The 26,134-nt window shown below is 34.8% G+C and overlaps 1 protein-coding gene across 1 annotated transcript; it reads left to right on the top strand.

Moving 5' to 3' along the window:
• The first annotated feature begins 500 nt into the window (after window positions 1-500).
• Window positions 501-19,773, top strand: TMEM207 (transmembrane protein 207). The gene is made up of 6 exons (XM_079101459.1): window positions 501-693; window positions 2,920-2,957; window positions 9,121-9,165; window positions 9,974-10,116; window positions 15,931-16,008; window positions 18,772-19,773. The coding sequence occupies exons 1-6, from the start codon at window positions 622-624 to the stop codon at window positions 18,906-18,908; spliced, it is 513 nt and encodes a 170-aa protein (XP_078957585.1). The 5' UTR covers window positions 501-621; the 3' UTR covers window positions 18,909-19,773.
• Window positions 19,774-26,134: the final 6,361 nt, after the last annotated feature.

The following is a 26,134-nucleotide window of genomic DNA, read 5'->3' on the forward strand; positions in this document are numbered from 1 at the left end:
GAAGTAGAATCCTTGGCCCAAGGGTACATTCATCTATTAGTTTGATAGACATTGTCCAATTGTTTTCCCAAAAATTTGTATAGTTTTCCCAGTTACATACAAAAAGGTTTTTCTCTATATTTAGCCCTTCCTGCTATATTACTGAATTTTGAATTTGCCAGTCTGGTAATTGTAAATGTAAGACTGGGTTAGACCTAATCCTGATAATGATGGGTAGGAAAAGAAGAGCAAAGAGGACACATAAAGGGTAGAAAAATGAAAAAATGTTCCCAGTATGAGATTCTATGTTTTTAAAAAGATCCCACAAGTTCCCTGGAATAAGGCATGCACTTGAAAGTAACTTAAGCAGTCAGCTAGCTTTGGAGGTCAGGATTTATAACCCTCTCTTTTAGGGCCTTGACAAATAGTACCAAGGTTCTGACCTTAAACTAAAATTCCTTAAACTCTTAGTACCCAAGATCATGCACCCAACATTCTTTTCCAGTGTGCACTTGATTAGTCACAAGGAGCCATCATTAATGCATGCTCTGGAAGGAAGCACAGCATGGAGAAGCTAGCAAGTTCTGAGAGAGACTAGCAGAGTCAGCAAAGCACCATCTCTGAGCAGACTGTCCTTTAAGGATGTCAAGATCCAGATCTTTCAATGTCACTTCAGTGATCTCAACAGGAACCTGGTGCTTTTCACTATTCCAGGTAACCCTCTCTCTTTCAGGAAAATTTTTGAAGTACTCTGAGGATTTGACTTGCTATGATTTGTTCTTTAGGCATTTTAACTACTATTTTTAAAAGATTCCTTTAAGAAGGTGTTATCAGCATCTTATGACTTATTTGTTGACTGAAGATATGGCAAACAGAACATCCACAGCATTCAGTACATATCTTCTTTATTTAGTTCTATTCTTATTATTGAAATAATATGATGCACATTTAACCTTTACTTCACTTTGCTGTGCTGTGAATTTTCAAAACATCAAAAATGTTATTGGCACAGAGAAAGGTGCCATGGCTAGATTAATTTTAAAAAATGTTGCTGTTGCCTGCAACCATATTTGTTTGATTCTCAACATTTTTTAAATGCTGACTGATGTAGACAAAACCATTTACGGTTTATTTTGGTTCCCCTGCTCCAGCATCTCTTTCTGACCAATAACTGCATCTTTGTATCTGTGTTACTTGAAAGCAATATATCTGAAAGACTTAGGTCTAAAGCATATTAAAACTTCCCTCACCATTTCAAAATAACCTGGGAGTCTGACAGCTAATGCTTTGGCAGTTAGGTGGTAAAAATGAAATACCATATATACTGGGGTACAGCATGCAAAGAAGACTAGGATGTGACTTGAAATGCTGGCTTTTTTTGTTTATCTGTTAAGCTAGATCCCAAATGATTTCATTTACTCATAAATAAACTTTCTTTATGGACAAAATTTGAATGTTCATTTTCCTCTCAGTTAGTATGCAAATCTATCTGCAGCATTCTAGCAAAAGAGAATGCAACTCATTTTCCGTGCTTATAAATTGTTCATTACCATACTCTCTGATGACCAATTCATGACTCCATCTGCAACTCCACACATCTCTTTACCCAGATAAACTTGGTGGAGTAAATACAAGGTGCTGAAGAAGAAGCATTTGGAATTAAGGGAGGAAATGCATATCTCATACAAAATTCCCAGGTCTATCACTTTAAATTTTGTAAGTTTTTATCTGTACTTACATGCTACAGTCCAGTGAAATACATGCTTCCACTGACCTCATTGGCCCAGTTTTAGAGCTATATTTAAGTGACATTTCAAGGCTTTTTTAAAAAAATTATCTTTTAATTTTTTACAGACTGCATTTTGATTCATTGTACACAAATGGGGTACATCATTTCGTTTCTATGGTTGTACACGATGTAGATTCATGCCATTTGTGTAATCATATATGTACATAGGGTAATGATGTCTGTCTCATTCCACCATTTTTCATATCCCCCTCTCTCTCATTTCCTTCCACATCATCTAAAGTTCCCCTGCTATTTTTTTTTTTTTATTGTACACAGAAAGAGTTCCAGTTCTTAAGAAACACACACACACACACACACACACACATACACACACACACGCACAAAGTCTTTAGAGAGAAATAGTTTCTTCCCTTGTAATTGCAGACCTGCAATGTTATAACCTACAAGGTTCAATACAGAGAACTAAGACAATTGTGATAGAATGCTTACGGGTTTGGGTCTTTTAAAAGTTATTATTGCCTTCCCTCTTTTTCGATAAAGATTATAAATCACATCAGGAATGCCATGTGATCTTAAGTGGACCTCAGACTTAGACCTGTTAAAGTCACTCCTTCATGCATGTATTTAACACCCATTAATGCAAATAGGTTAGACTTACATTTCCACATACTGGGAGCTTGCTTCCTTTGCATGAAAATACTACTCACAACTAATGAACCCTTTCTTCTGCCTTGAATGTGAAAATAAAGGGAAAAAATGCAAGGCATACAAAAGCTCTTTAGAGCAAGCAAAATCTGCCTATAGAGAAAACAAAAACTTCTTTTCAAATCCATCTATAGTGTTTGTAGGATAAGAATCTAGTTTTCAATATACATCTCCTGTCACTGCAGAATTTAAAAACCTACTTAGAGAATTTTTGTTGTTGTTGTTGTTTTATGGTGGTGCTGGGGATCAAACCCAGGGCCTGGTATTCTAGGCAGGCTCTCTACCACTGAGCTACACTTCCAGACCCCAGAGAAATTTTTTCAATTAAAACTCTGTACACCAACAATAAACTATGCAACAGAGCTTTTAATTAAAAGAAAGAAAGAAAGAAAGATGTAAACCCACATTGTCTCTAGGCACTGCTCGTATTAAAGGATTAGACTGATGAGATGTTTGGATTTTATTGTTCTAAACATGTGTTTCAGTTGGTGCTCTCGGATCTGCCATGTGAAGAAAATGAAATGTAAGTAAATAGCAAGAGATTTCGTGTTTTCATTTAGCATTTTAAAGATTCAAAGAATCAAAAAGGATAAAGTCACTCAAAAAGCCCCAAAAGAGTTTCGAGGGATGGTGATAATTACATAAGAAAAACGCAAAGCGTTTTTAAATGCAGATGGCTCAATTTTTCTAAAACCAGGAAATAGTAATTTTTGTTAAGATTGATTTTGTTAAGATTGATTTATTAAATAAAGAAGGGGCCTAGTTTATTTCTCGGTAATTTCGGTCACTGACTTCTCCTCCCTTGAGGCGTCCGGGGTACTGTAAGTGCATGAGAGAATCATCACGGTGTCCCCTCCTCTGCAGCTGCATTCACACTCATAGGTCATGGCCATGATGGGTGACAATTTACTGGACAGCAAATGAACCCCAATTCTAACCTGTATTATGTGTACATTTCAAAGTGATTTTTGATATGAATTATGTGAATAATTGACTCATTTTTCTCATTTTTCTGTGCCGTGGACTTAATGGTTCCCAGAATTCTATTCGGGAGGTGGGGAGAAGGTGCCATTAATAATGCTGATAATGATTCATGATAACTGTAATGCACTGTGACTTAGTGCAAGTGTCAGAAAAGCACTCCTGCCAAGTGCTGTCTTCTGGTTGCTACACTCTCTGCCAGCCAGCTGCTTTCAATTATCATTGTCTATTTCCCTCAAAGCCAAGGTCTATGGACACTGGCTCTAAAGTAAGAGTCGGGCCAAATGGGGCTTTCCTGGGCTCTGGAGTCATTTGCCAGTTTCTGGAGAATCATCGTCTTGTTAACAACCTGCTTATTAAGTGTGTGCCCCCTTTTAGTGCTTGCATTACCCTTCATTGCTGTTTCTTTGCATTTATTTTCCGATCTGCCATTTTGTTCTATCTTTTGCTATTTGTGACATGACAGTTTTTGATTGTATGCTTCCCTGACTCTGGATTTCATGGTTACCCTTATCCTGCCTCCTCATTTTCTGTCTTTGACTTGGAAAAATAGAACAAAGATTTTTATAATTAGAAAATATCTTAAATGTCTACTCTAATTCTCTAATCAAAATGACAGGGAAAAACAGCATTGAGGGGCTGTTTATATTTGCTTTTGAGCTTCCGAAGCTCCTGGTCTCCTTTTTAGGTGAGGAAATTGAGATCCAGAGAGATAGTAAACTAAAAACAGAACTTCAACTGAAACTTAGGTATCAGTTGACCTTTTTTTTGTTTACATCTAAGTTTTGCATCTAAACTTTTACATCTAATTTTCTGTTATAGTATCATTATTTTCCTTTTGCGTGAAAACTAGAAACTGTCTCAAATAAAATACAAATTAGTAGGAATAAAGACAAAACAAGAGAGTGACTGAAAGCATAGTGAAGTAATATAAAGTAAGTAAATGTATTGAAGGTAGACACAATATCTCAATTTTTTATGAAGATAGTGTTAGATTAGTCTATAATGAAATGTGTACTGGTTTCTTTTTTCTTTTCTTTTTTTCTTTAGTGTGCTGATTCCTTAAAGAGTAAAAGTTCCACACCCAAGCAGGATTCACTTTCTCTACCTATATTTGTCCAAGAGAATTTCAGTTTAGGATTGCATCTTTGATCTGAGACATTATCTTTGTTAAAACCCATTACCTGTCCAAGAGAGTATACATTCATCCTTTATCAACACTTCAAGAGAGTAACAGAAACCCAGTAGATGACAGGTAAAAGGAAGCATAGAGATGGTCCACTCCGAACGTTCTTTTGAAATGAGAAACATAAAAGAACAGTAACTTGCCCAAAGTTCACTCACGAAATGTACACAAAATCAAAGAGGGATCAGAATGCAAGGGAGTAGAAAAGACAAAAGTAAACGGAGTGAGGGCTACTCTGATGGAGGCCATATTTGAGGGACAAAGGATCTCTGATTAGTCAGGAATAATTTTGTTTTTTATTAATTCACTTCTGTGTCCTAATAATTGTTCAAAATGATTTATGCACATATTCAATGTTCAAAAATTTTTGATCTATTATTAGTTGTATTTAAATTCGTTTTCAAACACCAGTCTTTTAGTTTTGTGATATGACCTACTCATTTTATTTTTATAACTGAATTTTTAGGAGGAGCAATACATTGCTTCACTTTGCACAAAATTTAAATGTTGAAATTTACTGAATGAAAGAAAACATGACAGGACCCCTCTATTCCTTTCATCCATTCCTCTCCAGACAAATAACCAGTTACACTGATTTGCATGTATGTAGATAGTGATTTGCAAAACACACATAATATGTATATAAAGGATTATGTAAATTAATTTTGTTAACAGATTTCCTAATGACATGCCACCATCTTACTTGGCCAGTGAGGGAAATATTTAGTTCAATAGCAGGGAATCAAAGAAGAGGCAGAGCTTAGATGTAGACCCAGGACTGACTCTAAATTCTGAAGTTTAACCACAAAGTCATATTGTACATCCAACATTTAATCGTTGTAAACTTGGTGAAATATATGAAGCCCATTCAGTTTCCTAGATCCTATGCAATTTACCACCAGTTTCTGAATGACATGACTTACTACTTTCCTTTCCACAAGTTTGTTGGCCTGAATTGTATATTGGCTTATGTTGAGGAGTAGTTTTATTTAAAAAGAAAAAAGAGACATGAAATTTGTTATTTTATTTACCCCAAGACTATGGAGACACTGTTCTTATTATTGACAATGATCTCTTTATGAAGTCCCAGAGTTTGAATTTTTCTCTGGTTTCTATAGGAGAAAGAGTTGTACATGCGATGAGTAATGCTGTTTGTTTTGTTCATTTTAAAGGAAAATATATAACCAATTCTCTCTCTCATCTTATTAACTGCTAGGAAGCTTAAGCCAGATCTGAAGTTCAGTTCTAATTTTATATATGGGATTTATTACTTTTTTATTATCATTTTTTACAAACTGATCTCATTCTTGGCTCATTCTCTGTGTCTGATACTCTTCTTGCGATATTCTCCACGTTCTCACTTATAATTTTTTTTTATTTTTTACTTTTGCATTTTCAGTATTTCCTTAAAGCATTTTGGAACGTAGGATATTGGATGAATTTGGCTAGCACTCCATACACTCTAGAGCTGAGTTTTAGTGCTCCCAGTGGTAGTATTGCATGGTGGTAATGGACATGGCTCCACTGCCAGACCATTTGTGTGTAAAACCTCTGCCACTTCCAGTAATGCTAATTTGGACAAGTTACTTAACCTCCCTGTGACTTAGTTTTCTGAATTATAAAAGGAGGATTATAATAGTGTAGCCCTAACTTACAGTGTTGCAAGTTCTAAAGTGAATTACTTCACATGAAGTGATACACCTGGTTTGGAAGAAGGCCTGCCATAAAAAATGCTGGTCATCATAGAGAGGAGCAAATGGAGCAGATCTTCAGTTTTCTTCTTCTTGAATTAATGTAATTAATGAATTTAAGAGGTTAGTTGCCTGGACTACCAGCACCGAGAAAAACAATAAAGTCCAACTAGTCTAAGCATCCATAGAGAGCAGGGATCATTTCCACAAGATCCAAGTAAAGAAGGACCCTTGTTCTCATAGAGATCCAAATTATCTCCACCGTCACTACTAGAGGATTCCGATTATTTCAAACGTCTTTCTTAAACATTCTATTCTGCTCTCATTTCTCCCTGAAAACTATTTTTTTCTTTTTAATATCAGCATTCTAATTTGAGCAACCCTTGAATAATAACTTTATTTTTTAAAAATATAAACTTTTCCTACTCTAAAGATATTGCATTTAAAATTTGAGTAATTGGAATGCTGTTACAGTTCAGAAATTGCCTTTTTTAAGAACTCAAATATTTTTTGTTGAAAAATTGAATTTTAGAAAGAAAGGAGCCTGGGGAGATAGATCAGTCAGTAGAGTGCTTGTGTTGCAAGCACAAGTCCCTGGGCTCAATCCCCAGCATGGCAAAAAAAAAAAAAAAAAAAAAAACTTCTGACAAAAGATCCATATAGAAAGAAATGGGAAAAATGGTGAGAAAGAAGGATGCATGTGGAGCCAGAAGACATATATTCTACTTTAAGTTCCTCAGACAACTAGTGAACACTTTCATTTTATATTCTGGATCTCAATTGTACAGTGTATAAAAGCCTTAGAGTGAGATAAATGACATAATTTTTGGAATTACATGATACATGTCAGAATTTTTGGAATTGATAATAACGCCATTTCTCCAGTTAAGTTCTTCCTGGCCACTTTATTACTTACAAGAATCACCACCAGAGGGTGCACAGGACTAGGAAAGAGAAAGTGAAATAAGTCAAGTTTGGGTTATTGTTAGAACTGAAAACAATCGTGAGTGGCTCATAAATAAGAATTATGAAATAAAATGAGGCACAATATTTAAATTGACTTTAAGTTATATGGGCTATTTTCAAGTTTAAAAATAGAGAAGTAGAGATTTATATGTGCAGGAAGATGAGGTAATCCACATTCTTAGTCATGATCTTAGATGTCAAGATTCAAAAACGAGAACCTTTAACTTTTTTATTTGATCAGGAAACCATGAAAATTCCCCTATATTCATCTCTTAAATTGGATACTATATTTTGAAGGTTTTTATATTTTAATATAATATTTTAATACTTTCTGATTATTAAAGCAATACCTATATATTTAAACAACATGAAAATATTAAAAGAAAAAGTTCCTTATAATACAATCTTCAAGAGAAGCATTGATTGTACATTTATATTTAACATTGATGGTATATTTATATTTATATTTAACTAATAGCTATTTTGGTGGAATCATTGCATTCATGTAAAAGAAATATATGCAGTGCAGGACTGAGCTCTCTAAACTGTTTTTCTTACCAATACTTTCAATTATAAATATAAATCTACATTTTTTCTATGACTAAGTAATATTCTCTTAAAAGATGTGTCTTGAATTATTGTTAACATCCTTTACAAATGGTCGCTTGTCCTGAGATGCCTTTGAAAGTTGTACTTCAGTTGCCATTTTTAAATCAGCATTTGTATATATGAATTTTGCTAAACTCTGTGTGCTAAAAAAAAAAAAAAAAAAAAAAAAAAAAAGCAAGTAACAAAATCAAGCAAATAAAAACCTTGCTGTCTGAGCGACTGACTTACCTTCAATGTTAAGGCACAATTTCTAAGTCGATGTATACTAGAAAGTCACTTCTGACTAGTATAATGATGAATGTGAAAGCAATAAATTAATGGATGTTTCTGAGCACTTTTAAGCTGAGAAATACTAAGTGTTATTTTAACAATGGCTGAAAAAGGCATGATTAAGGATGGCTTTATCTCTGAAGCTTATCAGGTTGTGATGAACAGGTTTCCTCTGTTCATGTTCAAGACACCTTAGTAGTGTTCATACATGAAGTCTTAAAGAAGTCTCTCTGCAGATATAACACTCAATGCGCCAGGCCAGGCATATGAAGGACTGCGAAGAGCAACACATATACCTCTACTCCTGAGGAGTATAACCCATATGAACTTTGTTTTTTGTAATCTTTTCAAAATACCTCAGGAATGATTGAGTTGTGCCTAGACATACAAAGGATCTGACCCTTCCAACTAAGAGGTCATCTTCTCTTCTTGGGAATGATAACGTGGCCACAAGCCTTCATTTTCCTTCTAGCCTAACTTCTTTCCTTACCAGTTGTTGAACTAGAAAGCAACCAATTTTCCAATGCTGGCTGTGCTACCAAGATATTAAAATCTAGCAGGGATTATAAACCTTCCCTGGAGAATTTGGAATGGTAAGTATTCTAGATGTCTGATCAACAGAATGGTGATGTGATTACTTTGCCTAATACCTGTAACATGTTGGCCTTAAAACAATAGCCATTATCTTCTTGATGCACAATATTATTTTTAACTCTAGAATCAAACGTATTACAGTGAAGTCATCTGTTTTCATGTCTAGCAGATTCAAACTGTCCCACCTTTTCAATGTCTTGGAGTGGGCACAGGGTAACTTTCACATTTAATTGTGCTAGGAGTAGGTAGGGGTGGGTAGCAGAGATAAATGGGCAGTTGTTCTAGGGAAACAGATGTGGGGATTTGGTGAATAAAAATTTTATGGCCCCAGAGACATAGGCTTTAGTCATCTAGCATTCTAGCACTTACTGCTTTTCCTTTATCACCAGGTGTGTAAATTATACTGATCAACACCCTAATGACTGGTACATCTGGTAAGGATATTCTCAATTTGTTTTATAAAACATTTGGTGAACTATGCATGCCATTTTCCTAAATAATTTCAGGCAGCACAAGAAATCACATAGCTTAAGGAAATTTAGGGGTCATGCGCACCAATATCTATAGAAACATCACTTCTAGATGGTTGGCCAGTGTTTACTTACACACTTTCTGGGACAGGGAACTTACTATTTTTAATAATATATTTCTAAGATGGAGATTTTTAATGGCAAAATATTCTTTCTCTTGAAATTTTTCTAAATGACTCCACAGATTTTACTTCTGGTAATAAAAGCCATCAAAATAAGCAGTTACCTCTTTTATGAGATAGTTCATCAAAAATTTTAAGACAGTTGATATACTTCCTAAATCTTGATTTTTATATTTTCCAACTTTCAAATTATCAGTTCTAATAGATGATTAGTTCCTGAAACACAGAGACTCTATGTTTTCTTCCTATGAATTCCCTAATCTTAACATCATTTGCTAAAATAGTACTTGAATGAATGGATGGAAGTCTGAAGGAAAGGAAGATTTAACTAGTTAAGTAAATAAGGAATCAAGACACTGCTTTTTAGAATAGTCCTCCAATTTCCAAGGATGAAGTATTTATCACCACTTGGTAAAATCAAGCCTCTCTGAGGGCAGACAATATTCCAGGCCAAGTGGCAATTATGGTAGTGGGAAATCGTTTAAAGGATTCAGCACTCAGTTTAGCGGAGACCCTGACCACTTTTCAAGTAGTAACAGAAAGTCTTAGCTTGCTCCACCTCACTCCTTTCTGGCTACTTTTGGCATCAGGTCCCTACTGCTGATTTTCTTGGTGTCTCTTCTCTGTGGAGTAGTGCTTTTCTGTCTCCAGTGCTGGCTGAAGAGACCCCAAAATGATTCCCCAAGACGCACCATGGCTGTTTTTGCTGTTGGAGACTTGGATCCCATTTATGGTGAGTTGACACACACTTCTGAACTTCTCTGTGAAACCTTGAGAAGCTATCCTGGGCAAAGTCAATCAGTGAACTTGGAACAATACATGGCTTATTGTAGACCCAAAAGCATGCATTGAGAAGAGTCTAAGTGAGAAAACATCAGAAAAAAGGAAAGCCCAGAAGAAAGAGGATATGTTAGGGAACTGACTGACTCAGAGTTGAGTATGGGATAGAATCTAAAGTGCAGAAGAATATTCTTGAGCTTTTGACATCAGTCTATCCAACTTGTATTCATAGTTAGTTATTTACCTATGACTCACTTAACCCATCTGAAGTACTAAACCACACTAAACCACATTTTGCAGATTGTCTGCTGCCAACGCAGCGTGTGAAATCATTGTGACTGAACAGGGGAGTACCAATCCTTATGCCCTTTTTCTCCAGAAATACTGACAGCATCCTGATCTTGCCTGTTCTCAATCTTTACCCCCCAAAACCATGCTCCTCTCCCATGCCTCAATTTGCATGAGGAGGTTTGTAATAAATGAAGAAATTAGAGATTGTGTGTAACTTCCAACCCTAGCTATAAATAGAAAACGAACAAAAGAAAAAACTACCACTGATTTCTGGGAGGCTATACTTGATAATTTATTTCTTTAATCATTAGCTTATTTCTTCATGTTAAGCTTCATCTTCATTCCAAAAGTGCTATGAGAATTTCTCTCTTAGGCACTACATCATATGCTGCAATTGTCCCAAGAGTGCTTGCTAAAAATAAACTAAAATGTTTTAACTTCAAAACTGGATACTCTAAGATTTAGTGATTGTTTTTACTATTGACTTTTTCCCCAAAAAAGTTATTTCATAACAAGGACAAGACATAATCAATTTGGGAAATGGTTATTTTCAGAAGGACAGTTAAATGCTCCAGTGATAATAAATCTTTCTCCTAAAATCAAAAACACTTTCCATGAAGCATAGAGGGTAATAGGGTCACTGGCCTTTTAACAAAATATTTTTGTTAAATATGTCAAAGGGATCTACATGGCAATTTTGGCCTATTTTTCATTATTGAACTACAAATAGTTTAAAAATGCAATTATAATTCTTCCAGTTGAACTTGCATTTCTAAAAAGAGGCATGCTACTCTCTATCTTAGCCCTTTTTTCACTATGAAGAAGAACCATCCACTAGACTACCTTGAACAATTAAAAAGAAAAGTCTGTTTCTAATTTTAAGTTTCTCAATTATGCTGCTACAATGTCTGCAGCAGTTTATGTGTCCTATTCCTCTAATGCTTTTCTTATTCCTACATGTTGGTTTTTGTGCATCCTCTTGAGCTTGGGTAAACCAGGAGTCCAGGCTGATACAGTGCCTCAGCCACAAGCACATAATAGTATCAAGTCCTAGGCATTCAGTCATATGCTCCATATTATTCTGAAATCATTATAAACAAGAAAAACTTGAAAAATAAATTGAATTTTCAAAATAATAATATGGTCACAATTTATTTTACATCTGACAAGTGGTAGGTTGAGTTTTTATGATATTCTCTCTCTTTGGAAGTCGTTGTTATTTCTCTTCACAGATTTATCTACTTTTCTCACTCTTCTGAGTTAATATACATATAGTCTGCTGTAAGTCAACCAGTAGACATAAAATCACCCAGAATTGTGGGTAGAGAGACTATGAAAATTTAGGTTGTACACAAATGGCTTAGCCATTGAATCCCTGTACACCAAGTATAGCCTCAGATTCTGAATATCCAGATATTTCCATGTAGTGATTCCTTAATGGTAGAGGTTGGGTTCTAGAATATTTATTTCTGTCCTCATTCTATCCTTTCCTCCCAATGCCACTGATACAGCTTCTGGGTCATATTTTGCTCATGAACTCTTTTATAAAGCTGTCTTCTATTGTCCATCTTGGAGACCACAGGCTCCGTTACCCCTTATCATTTATCTTTTCTCTTTCCTACAATGAGTTGGATTTCAGGTTATCTAACCCCCCGCTCCCCCCACACACACACTGCCCATCTTTCATCCTCTCTGAGGGATATTCAAGATGGCTATGAAGGGGTCTAACAGCCATTCAGAGTTTTGCTGTTGCCCCAGAGTTAATGTTTTTGTGTTCCAGTTCCTCCTCTCCCAAACAGAATACAAAAGGTTAATTAAAGAGGCAGTGCTCTCTATGATCTCTAGAGTCTTCTCAACAAATCTTGTTGGAAATAAATTCCAAAGAGGTGATATTTTGAGGGAGTCGAAAACCTGAACCCACACTGGATTTACTCTGCAGACTAGATTCTCATTATACTTTCACCTCTCCAGACAAATGTTTCTTCCTACCTAATATTTCTATAAGAAGGAGCTGCTCTCCCAAAGGGAAGCTAGAGAACCACTCCAGGATCTTATTGTGGACACAGGTTGAGGGCCCAACCTGCCTTCATAATTCTCATCAATACTCCTAGCTTGAGACTGAGTCCAGTACCTGAGGGGTTCACATGTTCACACACTGAATTATGGAGCTGTACCTGTGAGTTTTCCTCACAACCACTATTTGAAAGAGGTAGAGAAAAATGAGAAATCACTTGAATGACACTAGTGATAGAATATGAAATAGAGGTTATGGTCTTCCTTTTATCTCTTAGACACAGAATGCTCCCTCCTGAATAAAGAATATGGGAAATGGGTTATTTGGAACACTTTAAAGGAGTCACTAGATTTGATATATTAACCTTGGGTTCTTCCCAGTCCTTCATTCTATTTCTTCACAAGTTATTTCACTTTTATATCACTATTTGTTGAACATATTTATTGAAATGTGCCTGCACCTCTGATGTAAGGGCCAAAGGTTTGACTCTCAGGATCTCATGGAAGCTGACCTCAAATGAGAAGAGCCAACAGGAGAATTTTGGCTGAATATCAAAGGTTGGAGTTGACTGAACTTTACTAATGTTACAATATATAAAATAGACAATTTCTCTCAATAGCAATTCATGCTAACATTACACGAGTCAGGTTACCAATTATCTTGATTAGAAATACTAAAGAGAGTGCTGGCTTCAACAGCACAAATACAAAAATTGGAATGATACAGAGAAGATTAGCATGGACCCTGGGCAAGGATGACAGGCAAACTCTTGAAACATTCCATATTTAAAAAAAAAAATTGCTGAAGAGAAGAAAGTAACTACTTGACATGCCATTCTTATAAAAGGTCTTTAAGGAAGGTGTTGCCATCCCAGCCCATCTCAATATCTAATGAGATTTTAGGTATAGAAAATGTTCTTGGGAACTCAGCCAAACACCTTAGACCCCAAGAACATGCTCTTATCCTGTAGTGATTAGCCCTTTGCAGAGTATTCTGCTGGTTCAGTGCTTAGATAACTGTGTCTTCTTTCCCTTCATAATATCTATGCTCTTGAATGGTAGATTCTATATTTAAGGACTCCTCTAAATAGTCATTTGGTTCAATAGAAGAGACTCTGACACTTCACTCAGTTATCACTTTGTATGTCCATATGTCATGATGGAGATCTTTTTTACCTAGACCAAAAAAAAAAAAAAAAAAAAAAAAATGATCCCCCTAATATATCCTCTGCTATGGGCTGGGTCCTATATCCCATTAAATTCATGTGTTCATGTTTAAAGGCCCAGTACCTCAAAAGCTGACCATATTTGAAGGTAGGATCTTTAAAAAGCTAAGCTAAAATGAGGACATTGGGGGTAGATGTTAATGCAACATGACTAACATCCTTCTTCTAAGAAGAGATGAGCACGCAGGCACAGAGTGAAGACCATGTGAAGAAACAGGGAGAAGTTGTCCATCTGCAAGCCAAAAAGAGAGTTCTCAGAAGACACCAAACCCAGCTGACACTTGATCTTGGACATCTGCTCTCCAGAGTTGTGAGAAAATACATTTTTAAAAAATTAAAGCTGCTCAGTCTGTGGCACTTCATTATGGCAGCTCTATTACACATTCCTTTGGGGTTAAAGAGGAAGAGAAAGTATTGTCAAAGAAAGAAGGAGGAGACCAAAATAAAGTCAAGAAGGTAGGCAAAGAGAAAGATTAGGGCTAAGAGGAGAAGAATCTTAATTTGAAGTTGTATATTAAGGACTAAGATTAAAATCTATTTATTTTATATAAGACCTGCAGTTGTCTATTATTTTTCTGTTCTAGGCGCACTTCCTTTTCCTGAACTTAGCTCTAGAATATGCTAAAATAGTCCCTCCCCCCTCCTTTTCATTCTCCCCAACTGAACCCCACTAATCTCCTGAACACAGTTTTCCTTTCCATCTCTGCTTCAATCCCCTGAAATATTCATTCAATGCCTTTACATATTCTGGAATGAATCAGCTATGAGGTATTTCCTGATATCTTCTTGTATATTTTCTTTCACCATTAGACATTCACAATTCTAGTACTGGGTGTTTTTTTTCTTCCAACACCTATGTTAGGGATAAAAATTATTTCTTCTTTCAATGGTTAATTATTTCAGTACCTTACCTATTTTAATAATGCCCTTGGAATTCCTCCTAAGTGATAACTCAATAAAAAACACATTTGCAACCAATTTGCCCCCTATAAATGTGGAAATGAAGAGTGAAAATGCACATTGGGCTGCAGAAAGATTTCTTAAAGGAATCTATCCAAGTTTTTAGTAAAGGTAGGAGCAAAATAGAAAATCGTTAAAATTCTTATATAGCCATGCATGTCCAAAATCTCTATCATTTGTGATCATTACACACCATTTTAAAGAATCAAGGACTATAAGACAGAGTGAACCAGATAGAAATAATAAGTGGTTTTAAAAGAGAAATATGCATGGTATGGTGGTGTGCAGCAGAAATCCCAGCTATTGACTGGTGGAGGTGGGAGGACAGCTTGAGCCCAGGAGTTCTAGACCCGCCTGGGCAACACAGCAAAACCCCAGCCATGAAAGAAAGAAAGAAAGAAAGAAAGAAGAAAGAAAGAAAGAAAGAAAGAAAGAAAGAAAGAAAGAAAGAAAGAAAGAAAGAAAGAAAGAAAGAAAGAAAGAGAAAGAAAGAAAGAAAGAAAGAAAGAAAGAAAGAAAGCAATAAAGAAAGAAAGAAAGAAAGAAAGAAAGAAAGAGAAAGAAAGAAAGAAAGAAAGAAAGAAAGAAAGAAAGAAAGAAAGAAAGAAAGAAAGAAAGAAAGAAAGAAAGAGGAAGGAAGGAAGGAAGGAAGGAAGGAAGGAGAATTTTAGTTTGACATATTAATTATTTTATTTTAAATTGGTATTTGACAAGAAAGCAATGTAACATCAATGGAGTTTTAAAATTTGTTAAAAAACACAAGGTTGTCCTTACTTTAATTCACTGAGAACAAGGATAAAGTTAAGATTTCGGTGAAAATAAGGTCGTAAAGCTGAATAAAAGCCCATATTAATGAGGAAGTAGTCATTTAAAGACAATGAAGGGAAATAAGCTTGGAGTTAAGGAGATAACTAAAGGACAAATTGAGTTTGAGCTAAATAAACAATGTAATGTTCATTAAAAAAAGAGCATAGGAGAGTGACTCTGCCACTATTTGTCTATGTTTTAATGAAAAGTAGCAAATGACTATAAAATCTACATCAGGGTACTTTTGCTTTCCTTCCATATAGTCCTGGATCGGAGCTGGGTCCCCTCAGCCCTTAACAGGTCCCCTGCCTTTCCTGAGGAGGCAGCAAATTGAGCACCCAGGGAGACACTCTGTGGCTTAGTTTCTCAGACTTAGTGTCACTCATGATGCTGCCCTCCAACTATCCAATCTCCCTGACCCCATTTCTTCCTCAATTGACAGATAATATTCTCTTTTTCTTATTTCAAAGAAAATAGAGATACTGCTCTTCCGACTATGATTAAATGTGAGTGCTCTGACCTGGGGAGAGGAAGGAGGCTGGAGAGAGGTGAGCAAGAAGCAGGGTCTTACGTGTTGTATTCCTTTCTGCCCTCTGGTCTCCCAGGATTTGTTCATTTTAGGATCCTTTAGAGATCTTTTCTGTATACTTTATGTTCTGCATGTAAATAGCCTGGGATTTTTTTTTACATAGGGAAAGAAGGAATGTTTCATTCATACACTTTAAAGGAAGCACATAATAATATTACTAATTCACATTTATTGAACATTTACTGTGAGCCTTGTCTTTGATATTTGAATTTCATTTATTCTTCCCTACAACTCTTTGAGGCACCTACCATCATTTGAAATAATCTACAGATGAGAAGATGAAGACATTTATAGACTAAGCAGTATGGTTTTTAGACAGTAGAACTATGAGTCAAATTCATAGCTTTGAAAATGATTCCCATATATGATAAAAGGATGAGATAAAGAAGGAAAAAGGGAAGAAATAGAAAAGACATGTTAAAATAAGTCAAGTCTATTGAAATTATTCTTAATAATGTGGGAAACATGAATTCTGGCAATGAAAACTCAGTGGTACATATAAAGGTTTTACAAAATTAAGCAATAAACTCTAATGTCTTAGCCAGCAGTTCTGGCAATACTGTAGGACTCTTGTAGGCATTTTAAATTGAGTTATCTTAGTTTCTTAACTTTACAAAAGACAAAAATAACGCCTACTCTTCTCATCCCCAATCACATGAATTATATATAAACATATTTTGAAAAAAATTAAAAACTGATATATTTTCTATTTTCAAAAGCTTTGTGAGTACATTAGCTTACTTACCTTTATTAATCAAATGCCTTGTGGTTTTCATAATAAGTTTAAGAGCAACAGCCAAATTTGTAGTAAGGAAATAATAAAACTTTCCAACCACAGAGCACAATGTCAAGATTCTGTTGCCTGAAACATAACATTTGTAATAGAAGTAATAGAAGTAAGTTAGCAAAGATAATAAATGTGTAGGGTCAACTGGTCAACCACTTCCAGATAGAAGTTACCATTGACTTTATATTAACTATACCTGAAGCAGTCTCCCAGGAAAATAGCCAGTGTTCAGTACAAGTTTCACAATGGCAGGAATTACTTAGACAAGTACTTTTTACCAATGATCAAGCCCTACACACAGCTGGTGTCAGTTTAAGTCTATGACTTTTTTCCAGGATATTTTTTATTTTATGATTTTTGTTCAAAATGATAATTATGAAAACATTATTTGGCCATTAAAATAGAAGATCAGGAAATAACAGTATAAATAAGAAAATATATGTATATTCCTAGCATAGTAAAACTCTTGATATGTAATAGAAATAATAATAATAATAATAATAAACATTACTATGTGTCAGAATTTACCTTAAACATGGCAGTACTTTCTTATAGGTAGACACTATTATTATCATTTTTTTGTACAAGAAAAAGCTTGGGTAAATAAATACTATGTAATAGCCTAGGAGTGGACTATTCAATTAAATAATCAAATAACTGTCTAAGAAAATTGCTGAACCAACCAGTGAGACTAATATTCCAAGTATAGCTCTACCCTTCATATACATATTATATTGAATTATTACACTTTGCTGTAAGGACCAGCAAGATAAGAAATAAGGCAAATACAAATGTATGAAAATCCATGATTCTAAATCGACATTCCACACCCAAGTAATCATTTTGAGTAATCTACATATGGACTTGAGTGATGCAGCTAATGCCTAATAAGTAATATATTTTTGATTTATTTTATAATTGGACCATGTTCTTTGGAATCTTCCCAATGGTACCAAATCATAATTATTTGAGGAAGGTCAACAAACTTTAATATTAAAGGACAGATAAAATATTTTTGGTTATGCAATTCATATATATAGTCTCTGAAATGATTACTCACCTTTGTCACTGTAGTTCAAAAGCAGTCATACTCAATATGTAAATGAATAGGTATAGTTGCATTCCAGTTAAATTTAATATACAAAAACTCCTAAGAGCTGGGTTTAGTTCAAGGACATCTTTGAAGTTAAATTTATGGTGGTAACTATTGTTTTGGGAAGAAGCAATCAAAATCATTCAGACCCAGGTGAAAAAAAATGTATACAAAGAGAAAGTGTTATAAAATATTACTATTGATTTCCTGTGTGACTCAAAAATAGTCTTTCAAAAAAATACTAATAGAGTTCCAAAAGTGTTACTGGAATAAATTTAAGGTCTCTCAAGTTTACCAGTTTGTGGAAGAAAAGGCCTATTTTTGATAATGTAATGACTTTATTGTACAATCTACAAGTATGTTTTTTAAATTTTAGAATGTGTGTGTACAATATACTTTAAATGCAAACAGTGATTTTTGCATTACTTGCAATTTTCAAAAATAAGTACAAATGAAATTTAAACGTGATATTTTAATGTTTCTAATGAGACTTGCATTTCCCATGATGGGAGTTTTAGCTAAAATGCCATTAGTGTTTAGAGGAATCCTCATCTCTATTCTATGAAAGAGAACATTCCTTCTAGTTTCAGCTATAAAATTGTTAATACTTCTTGATGGGTTGGTCAATGATGATATGATCACTTCATTCAAGGAAATTTTCTTGCTATAGTGACTGAACTATCACTAGGAAATCAAGATGGTTGTGAATTTTTTCTCAAGTGTACAAATAATTTTCTGCTGCCCTAGTGACAAAGAAAAATGGCAGATTTCAATAGGCAGTTTGTGTAATTCTGTTTTATGATGTCTAGAAAGATGACACATCTCCATCTTTTTCTTTCCAGGGACAGAAGCAGCTGTGAGTTCAACTGTTCGAAGTCACCTTCAAACTCAAAACCCTGAACAGTATCCTGTTCCACATTTTGACACATTAGGTTCTCCACCCCCATATGAAGAAATTCCAAAAACAAGCCAATTTTAGATTTGGATTATCAACTGAAAGTGTAATTCCAAAACATCAAATTTAGGAACAATTTTCATTTAGTGAGCATTCCTAGAGACTTACTAATATAATCTGAAAACAAGCAAGTAATTGAGAAAATGGATGTAGGGAAATAATTTTGGTTAAGGAGATGTTTTAATAATGAATTAGTGAACTTTTGATATATTACATATATTATGCTACACGACCAGGTTGATAGTTCTTCATTAGTTTTCAAATTGGCAGTAATCAGGTGCTAGGAATCAGCTCCATTTAGTTTAGGATTCTACTGTATTACTCCTCACATTCTTCTTGTCCCCACTATTTCCATCTTAATCAGACCTCTCCCCTATGATAGAGTCAATAAAATTATCATATTTTAACAATGGCCTACGTAGAGATTCAGACATGTCCATTCCTAGAACCAGAAAGAGAATATTTGAGTTAGCATGAGGAGTAAGGAGAGAATAGTAAGGAAAATAGTTTGGAGTTTAAGATTAAATGAAGGAGAGGTAAAGATTACAAGTCTCAGTCCAAGAAGTCTTATTCCTCGATCTGAGGAGAAAGAAAGTGTAGACAGAAGCAGAAGGATATTGCTTAAGAAAAAGCACATGTTAATGCCAATGAGGACAGTAAGGAGAAGGCCACCATTTTACTTGTGTGAATGTGTGCTTCAGAAACCAGTCTTTCTCTGCTCTCAAGGCTTGGCTTTTATTGTAGTTCCATAAAAAGAAACTTAGGCATAGATATCATTATTCTCATTGAGGACTCTGACTGCAGAAGTAGTAATGAGATCTTTTCAAGTGGCATTTCAGCTGTGACCATCAGAAGGGGCCAGTCTTGGGGGGGGGTGTTAAAAAAATTATATATATATATATATATATATATATATACCAGATATCTTGTATGGTATTCAGTTGACACATTTTTTATACCAAACAATTGACATACTGTTTTAATCAGATTTTTCACTGCTGTGACTAAAAGATCTGACCAAAACAATTTTAGAGGAGAAAAAGTTTATTTGGGGGCTCATGGTTGAAAAGGTTTCAGTCCATATGTCTATGCTCCAGCTCCATTCCTTGGGTCTCAAGGGGAGGCAGACATCATGGCAGAAGAGTGTGGCAGAAGGAAGTGGCTCACATGATGATCAGGAAGCAGAGAGAGACTACACTCTCCAGAAAAAAATACATATGCCAGAGGCACAACCCTAATGCCCACCTCCTCCAGCCATACCATACTCACCCTCACTTACCACTCAGTTAATCCCATCAGGAGTTCACTTCACTGAGAGGGTTAAGACTGATAACCCAATCATTTCTCCTCTAACCTTCTTGCACTGTCACATAAATGAGCTTGTGGGAGACACCTCAAGCATAACACATACCCAGTTGGTTATCAGTAGATAATCTCAGACCTGACTTGACCAAACTTAACTCCAGTCTTCTTTTCCCAAACCAATTTTATCATCTTGAGTCTTCATGTTACTTTCTTTATCTATTTTGTCAGGAAAACTTGTTGCCTCTACTTTCAAAGTACTTCTAGACTCAAAGATTTCCTACCTAGTGTATCTCTGGCATGAGCCACTCAACATCAGTTCTTGCATCTAATTTTTCCATTTGCTCCCACCTTTGTTCTCCAATATTCTACTTACAATACAGTAGCTACAGTAATATTTTTCAATCAACATTTCTGAAGAAGTTTTAGCTTCACAGTAATATTGAGCAGAAGGTACAGACATGTCCCATGTACCCCATCTCCACACATGTATAGCCTCTCCTATCATCAACATCCTTCACCATAGTGCTACATTAGTTACAACTGGTGACCTAGATTGGTATGTCATTATCATTCAAAGTGTATAGTTTATATTATGTGTCCCTCTTGGTGTTGTACATTCTATAGGTTTGACAAATTTATGATGGTATGTATCCACTATTACAATATCATACAGAGTAGATCCACTGTCCTACAACTCCTTTTTGAACTGCCTCTCCATTTCTTTCTCCCTTCTAACTTCTGGAAACCACTGATCCATTTACTGTCTCCAAAATTTTTCTTTTTCAGAATAGCATATAGTTGGAATATGAAGGCTTTTCAGTTGGGCTCCTTTGACTTTGAAATATGTATTCAAGTTTCATAACTTGATAGCTCCTTTCTTTTTAATGCTGAATAAAATTGCGTAGTGTGAAAGTACCACTGTTTATCCATTCACATACTGAAGAATATCTTGGTTGCTTCCAAGTTGGGGCAATTATGAATGAAGAAGCACTATCAAAATCCATATGCAGGTTTTTGTGTGGACATAAGTTTTTAACTCTTAAGATAAATATCAAGAGCAAGGGTACTTGATTACATATTTAGATTTAAAAAAATTTTCCCAACTATCTTCTAATGTGACTGTACAATTTTATAGTTCCTCCAGCAATGTGTGAGAGTTCCTGTTGGTCCACATCTTTGTCAGCATTTGGTATTGTCAGTGTTCTGAGTTTGGGCATTCTAATAGGTATATGGTGCAATTTCATTGTTTTTTTAATTTGCACTTCTCCAATGACATATGATGTGGAACATCTTTTCCTATGAAGGTTAATCTTTTTACACTATTAGGAGGATCATGGCCCTTAATGAAACTAATGATATTTCACTTTAAGTAGAAAAAATGCCAAAGTCCTTGACACATGGCCCTATATGATCTGTACTCTTCTTGGATTTCCTCTCTTACAACTTTGTCCTCTACTGGTTTGTTCCAGGAATATGGTCCTCAGGCCTACCAGGTATTATGCACAGCCATCTGCCCTTAAGGGCCTTAAGACTTCTTATTTTGTTTTTAACAATCTTCTCTTAGATATCAACATTACTTCACTCGCTGACCTTCTTTTAGTCTATTTTTTTTTCCCCAAAAAGTCACCTTCTCATCCTGAGTTCCCTACTTCAATGGCAGCCTCTTGCAACCCAAGCACTTCCCACCTCCTAATCCCAGATACATTTTTTCCTTTTTTGTAGTGCTTATCATCTGCTGCTTTACTACACAGCTGAATTTTATTTGGAGACTGGTGTTTGTCTTTTCTGGCTCTAATCCAAATCCACGAGTGGAGGGATTGTTATCTTATTCCCTAATTTATACCCAAAGTGTCTAAAACAGCTGATATTTAGTATATATTTAAACAAACTTGGTATGTAATGTTCCCTGGTTCTAGACATTCCCAAAAATAATTAGGATTTCAATGGGGATGGGGCCTTCTGAAATGTAGGTAAAAGCCTACAGATGACTTAGTGCTGTTAACATAATCTCCTGTGTGTCAAATGAGAAAGAGATCTGAAGAATGTGTTAGAGTAGACTAGTAATGCCAGATATATGTGTAGGACTTATGGTGCACAAACTGCTATCATATAAAGTATCAGATTTTATCCTCATGATAATTTTGTGACCTGGTTGTTCCTAACTTCAAGTTATGCATGGTAGAATGAACATGTCTACTCCCTTAGAAATCCACTATGATTGCAGGAATGGAACAAAAACATATTTACTTCAGAAGAACAATAAGAGAGTGAGAATATAACAGAAGAAACTTAGCTGTAAGATCTCAGTACCTGGAAAGATTAATGAGATGAACACAAACAGATGTCCTAATTGACAGGAGTTTCAAGTTTCTCTACTTTGCTTAGTGTCTTTGGGGAAGAAACAGAAAAATGAAGCAACTCTTAGCTGAAGCAAATCCAGAATTAGAAGCATTGCTGCAGCTCAGAGAAAGCCAGCTCCAGTCAGACCATGACAGCAAAGGGTAAGAGGAATGACTACAGAAAAAAAGTGTCATGTAAATGACATTCCAATTAATGACTGAAAAGTGGAACATGAAGAAAGTGAAAAAGCAAGGCAATTATTAAATCCACTAAAAACGAAAGACAGATCAACTAAAGAATGTTATAAAAATATAAATAATTAACATTGTTTACAATTAACTAAGAAAAATGCAAATAATATTGTGAATCAAATCATATTGTGAATCAAAATTATTAAATTGATATTTTTAAAATGCGTGTTTTTTTGTATTGTTATACTAAGCAGAATGAAAGTGTATGAGAAGGTGAGAGGAGGTAGTAAGTGCTCTAAATACTAATCCTACATTATGGAAAGTCAATCAATAATATATTAAACCAAAGGGAAAAATCAAAGAGTGCACATCATGTACCATTTGTAAATTAAGCCATAAATATTTAAAACAAAATGCTAACAGTTGAAATTTTTGTCTCTAGAGATGGGATTCTGAGCTAATGTGTGAGGTAGGCAGAACAGTGAAGTACTAATTGTTATGTAACTATAATACTACTTGACTTCAAAATTAAATGCATGCATTACTTTAATAATAAAGGAATATACATTTAGACTACTAGATGTTTAACAGTAATTGTTAGTAATAGTAGTTAACTAAGTTATAGCTAACAATTGTCTGCCAACAAAGAAAGTGACACTATAAAGAAATGAAAGTGTTAAATGTAAATGTTTTTGGGTAATGAGTACATAGATGATTTTTTATCTCATTTCAGGATTTTCAAATTATACAACAATATGGATAAATTATTTTACAGTTGAAAAACCTTATAAATTTCCATTTTAAATATTTAAGGTGATATATATGCTAAATATTCTGATTTGATGACTGCACATTATATACATCTATCAAATTACTACACTGTACCCCATGAACATATATAACAATTATACATCAATTAATAAAGAATATACACAAAAGATTAAGTGTATATATATATATACACATATACATAATGTGCACACACACACACACATATATATATATGCACATATATAATGACTGTCTTCCTGTAACAGATGAGAAAATGTGGATTCGGGAAGAGTATTTGACTTACCCAAAGTGTATGGTTAATTACTGTGAGAGCTTACACTAGAGAGTAATTTTTATCTTCAATTCCCATTTAGGTGTTTTCCACTATGACATTCTAATTTCAAAAGTGGCTATGAAAATAAAGGTCAGAGAATGTGGGCTATAATTATGTTATCTCAAATAAACAACTCTAGGAAAAGAGGTTTTGTTTTTATTCAATGAGTTATGTATGTTCAAAGCCATTCCACTTACAAAGCATACAGTGATTATAATTAATATGTAAAAAAATGTCAGTAAATCTAGAGACAGGGGTGATGATTTGGCAGCTGAAGTTAGCCTCAGATACTAGAGAAACTCAGAGTTGAGGCAATCTGAATTTATTCTTAAGTAACTTGCACTCTTGTGTCAAGTACACAAACCTGAATACATATTTGGTATGTAGCTGGTTGATTTATTTTGGGAGTGTTGGGGAAGAAGTGTGAGAATAGGGTATAGACAGGTAGATAGGACTGGTAGAAAAATAGTTTGTTTTTATAGAAAGTTTTCTAACATGATCTCTTAACAAATAGTACAGTTTACATTTCATTTAATGCTTTAAAAAATAACTGAATGTGACTAATATGTATTAAATAGTCTGTAAGTTTCTTGAGATATTTCTGCAACAAATGTCGTTAGCATTAATTATAGTGATAGTGGAATTTTCATTAGTTCTCTGTTTGTTCCTTTGGTTGGTTTTTGTTTTGGGGATGGGATCTTGTTATGTTGATCTGGCTGATCTTGAACTTGGGATCCTCCTGCCTCAGTCTCCTAAGAACCTGGGATTATAAGAGAGACACCGGACCAGGCTCAGTTTTTCTTTTGAGTAACAGGAATTTCATGAAGATTACTTTGACCTATAGTTAGAGATTTGAAAGTTTTGTTGCAGGTACATTATGGTGCACATGAAATTAATATAAATAATAAAATAATATCATTTTGCATTTTATGATTATCATGACATTTAAAAATCAAATTTAAATTCATTAATTAAAATGTGCTCATTTTCTTTTATCTTATCTCTGAAAATCATTGCATTTTAGTTATTTGATGACTCTAAAATTCTATTTAAAAGTCAGGTGTGGTGGCACATACAATCCCAGTGACTTGGGAGGCTGAGGCAGGAGGATCACAAGTTTGAATCCATCCTGACCAATTTAGTGAGACCCTATTTTTCTATTTTCCTGTTGCAAAATACAAAATAAAAAGGATGGAGATGTAGTTCAGAGGTAAAGCATCCCCAGAAACCAAACCAAACCAAACCAAAACAACAAAAGAAGACTAGGTGTCTCATATTTTAATTCTGATAGTACTAGATTTTTTTTCTTCCCATGTTAAATAGTCTTCATTCTAAAACTGAGATCTTGGATGACGATACATAATGGGGAGGAGGGGGTAAGGGAAGAATGGAGAAAGGATGGATTGTGTAGAGGGAAATGAGGGGTGGGGGGGGGAGGGGGAAGGAAAGTTAATAGAATGAGACAAACATCATTACCCTATGTACATGTATGATTACACAAATTGTGTGACTCTACTTCCTGTACAACCAGATAAATGAAAAATTATACCCCATTTGTGTACAATGAATAATAATTTTTTTAAAAAAATGAGATCTTTCTTACTTCTAAAGGGCAAAGTTCTTTCATAGAGCATCCACCAGAGGGCATGAAAACCTATCTAGAATCCAGTGAATTAGCTACATTTGATTTAATGGTTAAGCGAAACCACCAAGTTGGGTTACTATTGATAACCAGATTTTTGACAGACCCTAGCAAAATGGAATAAGAATGAAATTGGAATTTGATGAATCTGGTACTTTGGCTCATATTACAGTGAAGCTGAGCAGCAAGTGCAATGCCAGCCATGAGAATAGTCTAGGAAATTTGAAATACACTGTACCTTCTGGGTAGAGACCTCTGAGTTTGAGCTGCATGCAGGGCAGGCTAATTGAGCATGCATCCACATGGTATGTAATATCTACAACGCTAACCCTATAGGTCTAGTTTATTTCTTTTTTACCTGACTACAAGTGCTTTAATTTTCAGCTTTGTAGTTCTAGGTTTGTTTCATTTGTGTTAGGAGCACAATTTTTATAAAAGACAACCTTAAAATTCAATATCTTTCACTGAAATGAAATAGAGTTGGAATAGAACTGAATGGCATTCATGTGAACAGTGAAATGAAACTCACCTAAAATATTATATTTAAAGCAAAATGTGAAATACTTTGGAATTGTGTAAGGGAAAATGAGACAATGAAAATGTGTTGGCTGTAAGACCCCACTCCCGATAATCATTTTTTTTTTTAAATCAGAATAAAGGGAAGAAG

This window comes from Sciurus vulgaris, assembly GCF_902686455.1.
Source record: "Sciurus vulgaris genome assembly, chromosome: 10".
Classification (NCBI taxonomy): Eukaryota; Metazoa; Chordata; class Mammalia; order Rodentia; family Sciuridae; genus Sciurus; species Sciurus vulgaris.